This window comes from Eucalyptus grandis, chromosome 9, assembly GCF_016545825.1.
Source record: "Eucalyptus grandis isolate ANBG69807.140 chromosome 9, ASM1654582v1, whole genome shotgun sequence".
NCBI lineage: Eukaryota > Viridiplantae > Streptophyta > Magnoliopsida > Myrtales > Myrtaceae > Eucalyptus > Eucalyptus grandis.
Window position 1 is genome coordinate 31,723,388 of NC_052620.1, and position 13,047 is coordinate 31,736,434.

Consider the following 13,047-nt stretch of genomic DNA (forward strand, 5'->3'; position numbering starts at 1 on the left):
ACGGTGTTAATTAATAGAACTTGGTATTATGAATTATGTGTTCCTTTAAGAATGTTATACTGCAAAAGCAGCGAGCGGCACCGCAAGTCTAGTTGCTACTTTAGTTCTCGTGGTCAACCTTTGACCTGGATGCCATATGCTTCACGACTTTCTTAACTCGTGAATCATTGGTTAGTGGAAATGACTATTTGAACTTATGCCTTTTGAAGGTCACTGATCCATTCTTTACTTCTGCTTTCTTGTGAGATGATCTTTTCTCATCGGTTGATTAAGTGCCATTTACCTTTATGATAATAGAACTATTCTCTTAATAGTTCGAAACTTGGTAGCTTTTGACGTGAAAAATGTTGTAACTGCCTATTTACTTACCTGATGATAATCTGTCTTCTGTAAATGCAGATGTATTTTTAGCGCAATAGCCAAACTGATTCGCATTCCACGATCAGGATGTTATTTCCGTGTTATATTATTTTCAGATGTGATGACCATCCACTTTTTCTTTCTGGTAAACATATTTTTGCTGTACTTCTCCTCCCTGTAATTTTATCGGCTTCCATTGTCTAGCTTGCTCGCATAACTTATTCCTAATTGTAGTTCTTGTTCTGCCAACCTAACTTGCCATCACTTTTATATAATATCAGGTCCGCAATACAGGAAGCTGGATGGAGATCGGTAACGGCATCAGTCATTTTGGGATCGTGAGCGCTCAAGTCGTGTTTGTGCTGTTACATTTTGCTCTCACCGACATATACACAAAGGGCATCAGAACTAGATCAGATCGTCCATCGTCTCGTAAAGTACGATGATCCCTTGAAGTTGGACTGGAGCCTTGAGATCAGTTGCCAGTTTTATATGACGGTGGGATCTGAGGGATATGATTCAATTCTTTTCTAGTTCTTTGCTTCAAGGCCGAGATCACGTAGCTGGTAATATGGAGCCACTTGGCGAGGTCTGGTCATGGAAACTTCCATACACGAACGCGTTGCTGCACTTGCCTCCATTGTATCGATTGATCTATGCACGACAGTTTTGACAATTCTTCACCTGGTGAAATAGAGCTTACTCTCTAGATCTTGTGGAAGCATAGTCGGCTTTGTTCTAGCGTTCAACTTCCATCATAAATTAGTTTCTTTTTCTGTTGATGCTGCTGCGGGACACTTTTGTACGGAAGAGATGCTTTTCCCATTTATGTGATGGTTCTCTCCGAGTCTTGTGTCCATGCATACTTGAGGATAAAGTCTTTTGGCCGGCTCCCACCAAATTTTCTTCGTCCCTACGGTAGAAGGATCCGCAGGTGGACAAAACGCACTCAACGACTTTTGTAACGCTTCTAAAGAAAATTCATTCGTACATGATGCGATGGTCAACGCGTTTTTAAAACGCATAACGAAGAAAAGACCCTATTATATAATGACGCAACTGATCTCCATTCCATCTAGGCCTACAAGGTAGTGCACGACCAATTAGAGAAACACATTCTCATTTCAATAGATATCCGATGGAAACGAGCTTGAACATGAAAAGCTACTCTACTCGATTGACTCAAGAGTATGATCAGGTAGTATAATCCTTACGTTTGTTTCAGTATGCATATTTTTATACTATTTTCGTTCGAGTTTGAGCTTTTACTTGATGGAAGTTTGCTCTTTTCTTACACTTTGTGGAATCGCGTTGAGGCTGAAGTCATAGACTAAGTCACACTCAAATCGAATGTCGAGCAGCATCCGAGTCTAGATGGTCGGATTTGACTCGAGTTACGAAGTCGTGTCTAACTCAAGTTACACTTAAAGTTTGTAGTCAAGAAATCCTAGCAAAAGGAATAAAAAAAGAGAAATGATTGAATGATGATCTTTAATTGATCGTGAGAATTACAATCTTTTCTAAATCAGAAAAAAAAATCAAATAATAAATAATTATAAATTATTGTGGAGTTAATTTTTTTAAGAATTTGTAACTTATAAGAAGCTGTAACCATTATTCTAACAAAGCCCTAAGGAAAAAAAAAAAGAAATCTCAATGGAGACTAGACATGAGGAAGTCATTACTTGCCATATAGTTGCCAACAACTTTCCAAAGCACCTTCCTCATACAGGAGAAAACAGACTCAGCCAAGAAAAAAAGGATATTTTGCAGTTGAAAAATAACTTATTTCAAAAGCAAACTAGCCCTTTTTTTATTTTTGGTGGGGGTCAGAGCAAAAGCAAACCAGTTTAAGGCACGCAAAGGATAGATCCGTTTTCTAGGCCACACGGTTGAATTTTTATTTTATTTTTAAAAAGACGTTAATTTCCGGCGTAAATACTTTGGAGTTTGTGCCCGTCATCCTCTTTTCCCATTGGCCTGTTGGGGGAGCCGAAACAGCTTTTAGCATTTAACAAGGAATTTGCCCTCGAACGTCGACGCGCGCTCATTCCCGGGAAATTCACCTCACAATACCATAAAATTTACAAGAGAAAATGAGCTCGCCAAGGAACCGGCCTATTCCTTTTACTCGGGATATCTCCAGATTAAATGCCTGGTTTTGGGTTTGTCCATGGGGAATTTGTGGAGCAAACGCAAACGACCTCTTGATCCTGACTGTATCAATTCTCCAAATCCCAAGAGGCGCAATTCAACAGATATCAACTCGCCGGTTCTGCCGCAAGAACAGCAATCCGACAACCGTGCTCCTCCGACGATGGACTATGAAAAAGCCGCTGAACCTCTGTACGTATTGTAGCAAAAGGAGCAAGCTCCTTTTAGCTTTCCTCGACTTTATGGTTTGTTCCGAAAGCGAAAGAGACCCATCTTCGGAATCCGCGAAAAGAGACCCCGTTCCGCTTCTTATAAGGAGACGCGTTCTTGTTTCTAGTTCCTCAAGTTGGTCTCTTGTTCTTGATGTCGTTTTCTTGTTTTTTGGCAGATGCAGCAACGGACTCGATTTGGCGAACCTGGCCGTGTCCTCCGGTATTCTTGGCAATTCATGGGCTGCAATCTCTAAACTCCGGTCCCAGGTTGACCGCGACCACCAAAGCCCCTCATCTTCCGAAACCGTGAAGATTCAAGAATTTGAATACCCGAGATACAAGGTCATTGCTTTTGTGACGCCTCCAGTTGCTGCAAGTTATCTCCAAGAAGAGAACGGTTTGGTCGAATCTTCTTCATCGGAGGCCTCCGAGTTTCAGTTTCTCTGCTCCAAGAAGAACCCGTCTTTTGCAATAAACAAGGAGGTGATCTCTCTGTTCAACTTGTTATAGATAAAGCCAAATATTTGTTTTTAGGGGCTTTTTTTTGTCTTTTCTATTAGATTTCCTTTTAGGTTAAAAGTGGTACCTATATATTAGCGATGGCAAAACCCTAGCCGTCAAGACGCTGAAAAAGGAAATAGAGAGGCAAAAAAAAATAGAGAAGAAAAAAGTGAGTTTTTTCTTGATGAGTGTTCTCAATCTCTTTGTGCTCTGATCTTGAGAGAAGATCGTCGTTGTATTCCAACTTTTTCAAAGTCTAGTGGATTCGCAGAGTGCCTCTGCACGGAGACGTAGCCCAAGTTTGGGTGAACTTCGATAACAAATTTTCTAGCGTGTTCATCTGATTATGCTCTTTTATTATTATATTTTGTCTGGTGAATTGTTTGCGAGTATTATTTTTCTAGAATCGATGTGCGATTTCGTAACAACTGGTATCGGAGCCTAGGTTGGCTAATCGAGAACATCGAGGGTTTTTCGGTGACGTTTGATTGAAAGCAAACAGGATGGCAGAAGATAAAATCAAAATCGATAAGTTCAATGGAGAGGATTTCGGATGGTGGAAACTACAAATAGAGGATTATCTTTATCAAAAGATCTCTATGCACCACTTGAGGTTGGAAACCCGAGATGGCGGAAGTAGATCCGACAGCGAAGCCGGATGGAAAATTCTTGATCGAAAGGCGTTAGGTGCGATTCGTCTAGGGTTGACGAAAAGAAAGGGTATCACATCGCGAAAGCAAAAACTGCAAAAGAAGCCATGGATATTCTAACGAATATTTTTGAGAAGTCATCCACATCAAATCGGTATTTTTGCTGAAGAAACTGGTTAATATGAAGTTATCGATAGAGGTTCGTGGCGAGCATATTAATAGTTTCACGCAGTCACGGGTCAATTGGAATCTGCAAGCATAAATTTAGATATGAAGCTTCAAGCTTTATTATTTTTATGTTCTCTTCCAGAAAGCTACAATACCGCAGTGTAGGGAATTTCAAGCACCATGAAGGATGATTTAACTCTTGATGATGCTGTGAGTAGTATCATGGATGAAGAGATGCGAAGAAAAGTCTCAAGTGGAGATAATTTTTCTGCATCTACATCTTCAACGGCACTTGCAGTGGAGAACTGTGGAAGAAGTAAAAGTAGAAGAAATTTCAGCGGTCGTGGCAGATCACAATCAAGGGGTAAGCGACAGGTTGCAAGAGATGAGTGTTGGTTTTGTCACAAAACCGGACACCGGAGGTTTCAAAGTGTGAAGCCTACAAAAAGAAGATGAGCAAGATGAGAATCAAGGTGCTAATGTAGTTAGCGATAAATCTTTGCTAGATAACTTGTGTTTGTCTCAGGGTTTGACATGACAACAGATAAATGGTTTATTGATTCTGGCGCTTCTTTTCATTGCACCTCGCAAAGAGACATATTTGATGATTATGCTAGTGGAGATTTTGGACAAGTGGTTGTGGGAAATGGCCACATGTGTCCAATTGTTGGGAAAAGAACTGTGACAGTGAGCATCTCAGGTGGAGGACGTCTAGTTTTGCGTGAAACTAGGCATATTCCGGAATTAAAGAAAAATCTGATTTCAACTAGTAAACTTGACCAAGAAGATTTGGTAATAACCTTTGGCTGCGGAGAGTGGAAGATAACCTCAGGGGTAAGAGTAGTAGCAAAGGGAAAGTGTACGGGTACACTTTACCTTCTCTAAGGAGACAATATCAGTGATATGGTTGCAACTACAATGACTACAGGTAATTTATCTACTCTTTGGTATTATCGTTTAGGACATCTTGGTGAAAAAGGTGTAAAGCAGTTACACTCGAGAAAATTACTTCCGGGTTTACAAAAAGTTGAGTTAGATTTTTGTGAGAGTTGCATTTATGGAAAATAGAAGGCTGTTAGTTTTCAATTGAATGGGCGACAAAATAAAGGCCAGAAGCTAGAGTTGGTTCATACTGATGTATGGGGACCTGCTCAAGAACTCTCTTATGGTGGTAAGAGATATTTTGTCACATTCACTGATGATGCAACAAGAAAGACTTGGGTCTATGCTCTTAAAGAAAAATCAGAAGTATTTGGGATGTTCAGAATGTGGAAGACCATGGTAGAAAAAGAAACGGGTTATCAGATTAAAGCTTTGAAATCTGATAATGGTGGTGAATACACAAGTAAAGAATTTGCAAATTATCTGAGCCGAGAAGGCATACATGGGCTAAAGACTGTTCCTAGAACTTCTCAAGAGAATGGTGTAGCTGAAAGAATGAACAGAACTATTCTAGAACGTGTGAGATGCATGAGACTACACGCGGGTCTCCCGCTACACTTATGGGCCGCTACAGTTGATGCAGCTATTTATCTTATCAACAGAAGTCCATCTAGTGCGTTGGATGGAGAAATACCACAAGAGCGGTGGTCAGGTAAAAAGATTAATTATTCACATCTAAAGGTGTTTGGTTGTATTGCATATGCTTTAATTGACAGGGATGATAGAAAAAAGCTTGATGCTAAGTCCCAGAAGTGCGTCTTTATTGGATACGGTGGCGACGAGTATGGCTACAAACTTTGGGATTATGAGAATAACAAAGTCATCCGCAGTCGCAATGTGGTATTCCATGAAGAAAAGATGTATAAGAATTGTCAGACAGAGACAGAGCATGAGAAGGTAGTACAACCAGAGTATGTTGAATTCAACATAATGCCCGTGAAGATGTTTCCAATAGATCAAAGTTCACCTGAAATAGAGGTTCAAGATGAGCCTATTATCAGTAAAGAGGTAGTTCAAGAAGAACGCAGTGATTTAGAGCAAACGAATGACCCTGAAGTACCTGTCTTGAGAAGGTCTACACATGTGAGAAAGCCAAAGGTAATTTTTGATCCATCAGCTAATACTGTTTTGAGCCATGTCTTATATACAGATTTGGGGGAACCGGAGACTTATGATGAGGCAAAGGCAGACACGTCTCACTTGCGGGGGAGTGTGCTATGAAAGACGAGATGAGCTCGTTACTTGAGAACAAAACTTGGGAGTTGACCAAGTTGCCCACAGTAAAAAACTTTATTAAACAAATGGGTGTACAGGGTTAAAAATGAAGCAGATGGTAGTATTAGATACAAGGCGAGACTTGTAGTCAAGGGCTTTTCTAAAAAAAAAGGGATCGACTACTCCAAGATATTTTCACCTGTAGTGAAAATGACATTAATTAGAGTTCTGCTAAGTATAGTTGCAGTGGAGGATCTTCATCTTGAGTAGTTAGACGTAAAAACAGCGTTTTTACATGGTGACTTAGATGAAGAATTATACATGGCACAACCTAAGGGTTTTGAAGTCAAAGGTAAGGAGCACATGGTATGTCGCTTGAAAAAAAACTTGTATGGCTTGAAACAAGCTCCGCGGCAATGGTACTTAAAATTTGATAGTTTCATGCAATAAAAAGGATTTGCACACTGTGAGTCTGATCACTGTGTTTATTTTCGCAAATATGATGATGGTGACATTGTGTATCTATCTTTATATGTGGATGACATGCTTGTGGCTAGTTCCAATATGAAGATAATCGTAGAAGTGAAGAAGATGTTATCATCACAGTTTGCTATGAAAGACTTGGGAGAGGCCAAGAATATTTTAAGCATGAAAATCATCAGAGACAGGGAAAATAAGAAATTATGGTTGTCGCAGGAAGACTATGTGAACAAGGTGTTAAAGAGATTTAAAATAGACAAGGCAAAACCGGTTGCAAATCCTCTAGTGAGTCATTTCAAACTTTCCAAGGATATGTGTCCAAGCACTCAGGCTTTGAAAGATGAGATGGTGGTAGTTCCATATGCATCAGCAGTAGGGAGTTTGATGTATGCCATGGTGAGCACGAGACCAGACATTGCACAAGCAGTGAGAGTTGTGAGTCGATATATGCAGAACCCAGGCAGAGAGCATTGAAATGCAGCTAAATGGATATTGAGATATCTAGTAGGTACTTCCAATTACTCACTTTGTTATGGTGGTACATCTCTAGAGTTGCAGGGTTATGTAGATGCAGATCATTTGGGTGATCGAGATAGTGGTAAGAGTACCACTGGATATGTCTTTACAGTTGCAGGTACAACAGTGAGTTGGGTATCTCAACTACAAAAGATAGTGACTTTATTGACGACAGAGGCAAAATATAAAGCGATTACAGAAGCCTCCAAGGAAATCATGTGGTTACAAGATTATATGGAGGAGTTACATCGAAAACAACCAATCAGTACACTGTGGAGTGATAGTCAAAGTGCAGTGCACTTAGCAAAGAATGCAGCTTATCACTTAAGGACTAGACATATCAAGAAGCGTTATCACTTTATTAGGTCAGCATTGAAAGATAATGAATTAAAACTACACAAGATTGATGGCTCAAAGAATCCAGCTGACATGTTGACCAAGGTAGTAGACAGAGAGAAGCATATTTTCTGTACTACTACTATTGGTATTACTCCATGTTGATTGATGAGGAGTATCGCAGAGGCACAAGTTTTTCAACTACTATTTTTTGAAGAAGATGGATGCAAAGTTGCTTGGTGCTTTGATATATTTGTCTTCAAGTGGGAGATTGTTATAGATAAAGCCAAATATTTGTTTTTAGGGGCTTTTTTGTCTTTTCTATTAGATTTCCTTTTAGGTTAAAAGTGGTACCTATATATTAGCGATGGCAAAACCCTAGCCGTCAAGACGCTGAAAAAGGAAATAGAGAGGCAAGAAAAAGAGAGAAGAAAAAAGTGAGTTTTTTTCTTGATGAGTGTTCTCAATCTCTTTGTGCCCTGATCTTGAGAGAAGATCGTCGTTGTATTCCAACTTTTTCGAAGTTTAGTGGATTCGCAGAGTGCCTCTGCGCGGAGACGTAGCCCAAGTTTGGGTGAACTTCGATAACAAATTTTCTGGCGTGTTCATCTGATTCTGCTCTTTTATTACTATATTATGTCTGGTGAATTGTTTGCGAGCATTATTTTTCTGGAATTGACGTGCGATTTCGTAACACAACTCTCTCCAAGATAAGCTCTATGACCTGAGAACTAAGGTAAACATCCTTTTATCTATCGTTTCTTTTCGAGTAATTTATGAGCTGGAGTTGCTAATTTTGAAAGTCAACGAGCTTTGCTTAGTCTCTCAGATTTAGAAATTTGGTCTTGTCGAAGTGGGGTTGCTGCAATACATACACGTGCTCTGATAATTGCTTCGCCGATGATCGTTTTGAGCTGTCTTCTTCGCATAAAGTTAACTTTATTTGAGTGAAAAGTGGATCGCCCCCTTTCTTGCTTCTTTCAGAGCGTGGCTTGCATCTTTTGGCAAAATGGGTGATGATGAGCAGTCGGTCAAGTTGTCTGAACAGTACCTCTGGCATCAATGGCCTGTCGCCTTTTCCAATCTTTTTCAGTTGAGTTGACCTTAATCCCATTCGGAGCCGATAAGAGAAAAAAGGATCAAAATGTTTCCAGTTAATCTTAAGCATGCCACTAGTGTCAATTGTCAATGTCTGAATCTTGAGTCTGGTGTGAAAAAGTTCGTTCGACATCTTTTCTGACTGACCACAATATTTGCTGAGAGCACTTCTAGTTTGAGGGACCCCGTCCAAGTAGAAATTCCAAATCGGACTTTTGATGTAAATTAGGAAAGTCTTGAGTGGACTTTTGGTAGACGAACATATGAAGCAACGATGAATCTGGTTTGGAGTTAGACTACGTTTGAATAGATCTCCTAATTTGAGTATGCTAAAAGGGGTTGGCTGCTTTGGATCAAAATATTATGTATATAAGAGATGGTTTTGGTTTTTTGCCTGACTTTTGGCTGTGACAATCAATTGTGCGGCTTGCAAGTGAATTATTTCACCAGAAAAATAACAGTGTTTTGAAACCAATTAATTTTGTGGGAAAATCTGTGAATTCCTTTGTGAGATTGATAGATTGTATTGTGAGGAATTGTGAGGTCTAAATTCTATGTCAATTATTGAGTGTACTAGTAGTTGGGAAATAGTGACAATCTTTGAGTGACTTGAGTGTGATTGTAATTTTGGTGCATAATTTTGTTTATATTATTATAAATGCCTGTTTTCCGCAATAATATGAAAAGGGAAATGTTGTGATTATGTCTGCAAAACTGACTTCGGGACGCATGCTGCAAGTTGGAAATCTGACTGGCCCCCACAGACTTGTGTTTGTCGATGCTCATCCAGTTTTGTTGCAGGTAGTGAATCCCGCGAGTCTATTCCACACATTATAACTAGAGATTGTTTGGGTGGATCCATTGCCTCTCTTTTCACATTATGGCTCCTACACACTCGGTACGGAAACCACAAAGCGTCCGCTTTGCATCACATTTGGTTCGCCCCTCATCGGGGACGACGGCTTCCAACAAGCAGTATCGCAAAATCCAACCTGGAGTGCTTGCTTCGTGCATGTGGTTCATAAGGACGACTGTTTCCCCAAAATCTTTCACCCGTCGACCATGGAGCAGAACCTATACAAGCCTTTTGGAACATTTCTTGTGTGTTCCGAATCGGGTAGTGCATGTTTCGAAGCCCCTAAATCCATAATTGAGTTGCTAGCCCCCAGGAGCCCAGATAGTGCCCAAATTGTCAATTATGAGAGCATCATTAAATGTCTTGAACAACAATTGATTTGCAAGAGCCATTTTGAATTTAGTGTGCTTGTTACTGATTTATTTGAAGCTGGGATAACTGCACAAGTTGCAGCAGTTGGCCTTCTGCAAATTCAGGTAACTACTTATTATACCTTCTTTTGCATACACGTTCTGAAAACATCTCAGGAGGGGATTTCATAATCGTTCTACTCAAAACCAGAAGTGTGCTTTGTCGTATAAATCAAAATGCATTGTATCCCAGCTTTTAGCTTCACATACTTAACCAGGAAAATTCGCTCCCCTTGTTATGAATGCTTTCCTCTTACCTTTTGGAAGTTCATTTACTGAACTTACATTGTCATGGCAGCCGCAGAATATGGATGTAGATGCTCTGTTGAGGGATATAGTCAAGTCTGAAAAAGATGTCCTAGAACAAAAGAATAAAGCATTTGATCCAGCAAAGGATTTGAATGACATGAAAGTGTGCCTGGCTAATTTGGAATGGTACAAGAAGAAATGCGAAAACGATGGCCAGGGTTGTGGTTATTACGACAGCTTCAAAAACAAAATGGCTAGGCGTGACTATGGAGCCGTTAAGTTTGTGAGAAAGCTCACTAATTACTGGGAACAAGTGGTGGAAAATGCGGAGAAGAGGCCTCAGAGAGAGGGAGAACCGCTGCGGAATTGCTGGCTTTTTGGAGGAACAAACTATCGGAGGTTGGTTGAACCGCTCCACATAGCTGAGTACTATAAATGGGGCAAAAGAGGTTACATGTCTCAAGGGATATCCAAGCACTTCAAGCTATTGAAAGACTGGTTGGACAAACATCCGAAGCAGACAGCAAAGAGTGTCTCTAACGATTCGAAGATGAAGAAGATCATGTTGAGCGTCACGGAGGATTCACGCTTCTGGCCACATGTGGAGGAGGCACAAATATCGTGTAGGTTGTTGAACAGCGGAGGATCGAACAGCACAGAAATAGAAAAATTGGTCTGGTTCGAGGGGTATGTCATGAATTTGCTCAAGAACTACGCTGTTTCTACTGATATTTTCTTGGATAGCAGCAGCTACATGCAATGGTGGAGGGAGTATGAGGATATATTGGCGAAGCAAATGATGGGAGCTTCTCACAACTCGCAACTCGTTGATTTCATGAAAAATGGCGACTCGTACCGTTTATAAATCAGGTACCCCAGCATTTGAATGTAAATGATCGTGTACCATAAGAGCAAGAATGTGCCCATTTCACTCGATTTGTTGATGCTTTGCTTGAATTGATTCGGATTCTCATTGCACCATTGGTCATCTTGAGTTCAAAAATTTGATTCGGAAGGCAATAATTTATGTTTTTAAAGCCTTTCTGTTTTTTTTTCCACTTCTGGAATTACTCATACGTTTGTTCCTTACAGTGCTGGTTCTTACTCGATGGAAAATAATTGTCACAAGACTATAATAAAAACGAAAAATTTCAACCACAACAGCATAGCAAAAAAGGCAAAGAAAAAAGATTGCTGTAACTTTATTAAGCATTTTTAATGCTTTATTATCAAAAGGCCCCTCTTGTTGAAGCGGAGAGATTGACTGAATCATGCCAAATACAATTTAAGCTGAGTTAACAATCTCTCCCTACGTCCGCTGGAACTGATTACTCATGTCCAACTTGTGCTTTACAAGGATCGTCGCATTTATCATTGTTTTGGCTTCTGAAAGAGGCTTTAATAGCTCCTGGGCATGGAGTTGAACTTGAAGCCTTTAAAGCCCAGAGCTCCGTCCTTCTCTTGTCCACCGCGTTCTCGGCATCTTCCAGCCATTTACTGAATACCACAAAATCGTTAAAGCTAAAGTTTTCGAATTGCAGGGGCTTAATATCGCTCAGCTCTTTAGCTCCTTTCATCCCAGCTTTCAGTTGCTCGAGCACATCGGCATATTGTTTGTTCAGTTTCTCTGGGATCTGCTGTCTATCAATTTGAGCCTGTCGAGTAGCATCAATACAAGCCATCTTTGGATGCTCACGCATTCCCCCCGGTCGCATCCACAGATGGGTGACCAAAATAGAAAGGCTTGCCTGTGGGAGAGAGAACGATAATGGTCATCTCAACAGCACAAAAAGCATATAATTCACTCGCCTTCTTCAATAGCGCCGGTCGACCCGGTCGACGTTTCGAGGAGGTAGCTTGTCGAGCATTGGCACCCTCCTTCGTCGTCCACGCTTGAGTGGTTTTGCCCTCTGCGGCACACGCTGGAAAATCAATGTAGATTCAACTTATATGGTGGAACGGTGAAAAAATATGACCATTTATAGGATTTCACAGGCAAAAATAATTCATCACTCCCGTCTTTGATTGGTAACTTTTCGACTTTCCATATATTAACATACCTCCTGGAGCGGTTTAATGATAAGCGTGTCGTTTTCCATCTAATGAACCGATGTACATTCATCTTAGTATGTCTATAAGTTGTAGCTTGTAATGTCAATTACTAACTCATAATGTACATGGATAAGAATCCATAATAGACTTCTTCAACGGCTACTCAGCTAAAGCAGGAAAACAATCCTGCGGTGCAATTAGTACTCCATAATTTTTTTTTTCATGCCCCCCTAAATTTTGAGATTGATGTATGATAAACCCCTAAATTTCAAATGCGTTGTTGTAATTCTTTAAATTTGGATTTTGTTTCACCTATCAACCCTTTCCCGTTAGTATATACCGCATATGTACCTCTTTTTTTTTTTTTTTTTTTTGTTGGGAGGAGGGTTTAAGATGCTTAAGCTTCGGACAATCTTATATCTCTCTCATATCTTGACAGTAATTACTTTGCTAATATTTGCTTCGAAGGTAGAGATTGTGAATTTAGAACGTAGTCAGATCGTGTCTATTATATTTTCTCATAGGCAAATACCGCGACGTGTGAGTGTCTAGTAGCTGCCTCCTCCCTATAGTGTTATTCTCTTTTGTTTATCATTTACATAGTAAGAAGACAACTTATTTTTAACGATTTGTAAACTTTTAATATAACTTGATGGGACGATTTGATTTTATTGACCTCTCAAAGAGCTTAGTTAAAAAAAAGGCGATAATATAACTATAAAAAAAATAATTTTTACAATCTTGTTATTTTTACTGTCATGTTTAGAGGATTTCGACCATTTTCTTTGTCAAATTCCTACAATTGGCGCTTGTTAATGAGTGCCCTAGGCACATGTTAATCATATCTA

General features: G+C 39.9%; 2 protein-coding genes across 2 annotated transcripts; both read left to right on the forward strand.

Annotated features, from left to right (window-relative positions):
- The first annotated feature begins 2,506 nt into the window (after positions 1-2,506).
- On the forward strand, positions 2,507-3,236 carry LOC104420651 (senescence-associated carboxylesterase 101-like). Its single transcript, XM_010032453.3, has 2 exons — positions 2,507-2,706; positions 2,903-3,236. The coding sequence occupies exons 1-2, from the start codon at positions 2,534-2,536 to the stop codon at positions 3,234-3,236; spliced, it is 507 nt and encodes a 168-aa protein (XP_010030755.2). The 5' UTR covers positions 2,507-2,533.
- A 5,019-nt stretch (positions 3,237-8,255) lies between these two features.
- Positions 8,256-11,012, forward strand: LOC104420652 (senescence-associated carboxylesterase 101-like). Its single transcript, XM_010032454.3, has 3 exons — positions 8,256-8,270; positions 9,434-9,964; positions 10,197-11,012. The coding sequence occupies exons 2-3, from the start codon at positions 9,695-9,697 to the stop codon at positions 11,010-11,012; spliced, it is 1,086 nt and encodes a 361-aa protein (XP_010030756.2). The 5' UTR covers positions 8,256-8,270; positions 9,434-9,694.
- The last annotated feature ends 2,035 nt before the right edge of the window (positions 11,013-13,047 follow it).

Coding starts and splice junctions, on each gene's coding strand:
- LOC104420651 (XM_010032453.3), top strand. CDS start 2,534: ATGGGGAATTTGTGGAGCAAACGCAAACGACCTCTTGATCCTGACTGT. Junction 2,707..2,902: donor GAAAAAGCCGCTGAACCTCT/GTACGTATTGTA, acceptor GTTTTTTGGCAG/ATGCAGCAACGGACTCGATT.
- LOC104420652 (XM_010032454.3), top strand. CDS start 9,695: ATGGAGCAGAACCTATACAAGCCTTTTGGAACATTTCTTGTGTGTTCC. Junction 9,965..10,196: donor TTGGCCTTCTGCAAATTCAG/GTAACTACTTAT, acceptor TTGTCATGGCAG/CCGCAGAATATGGATGTAGA.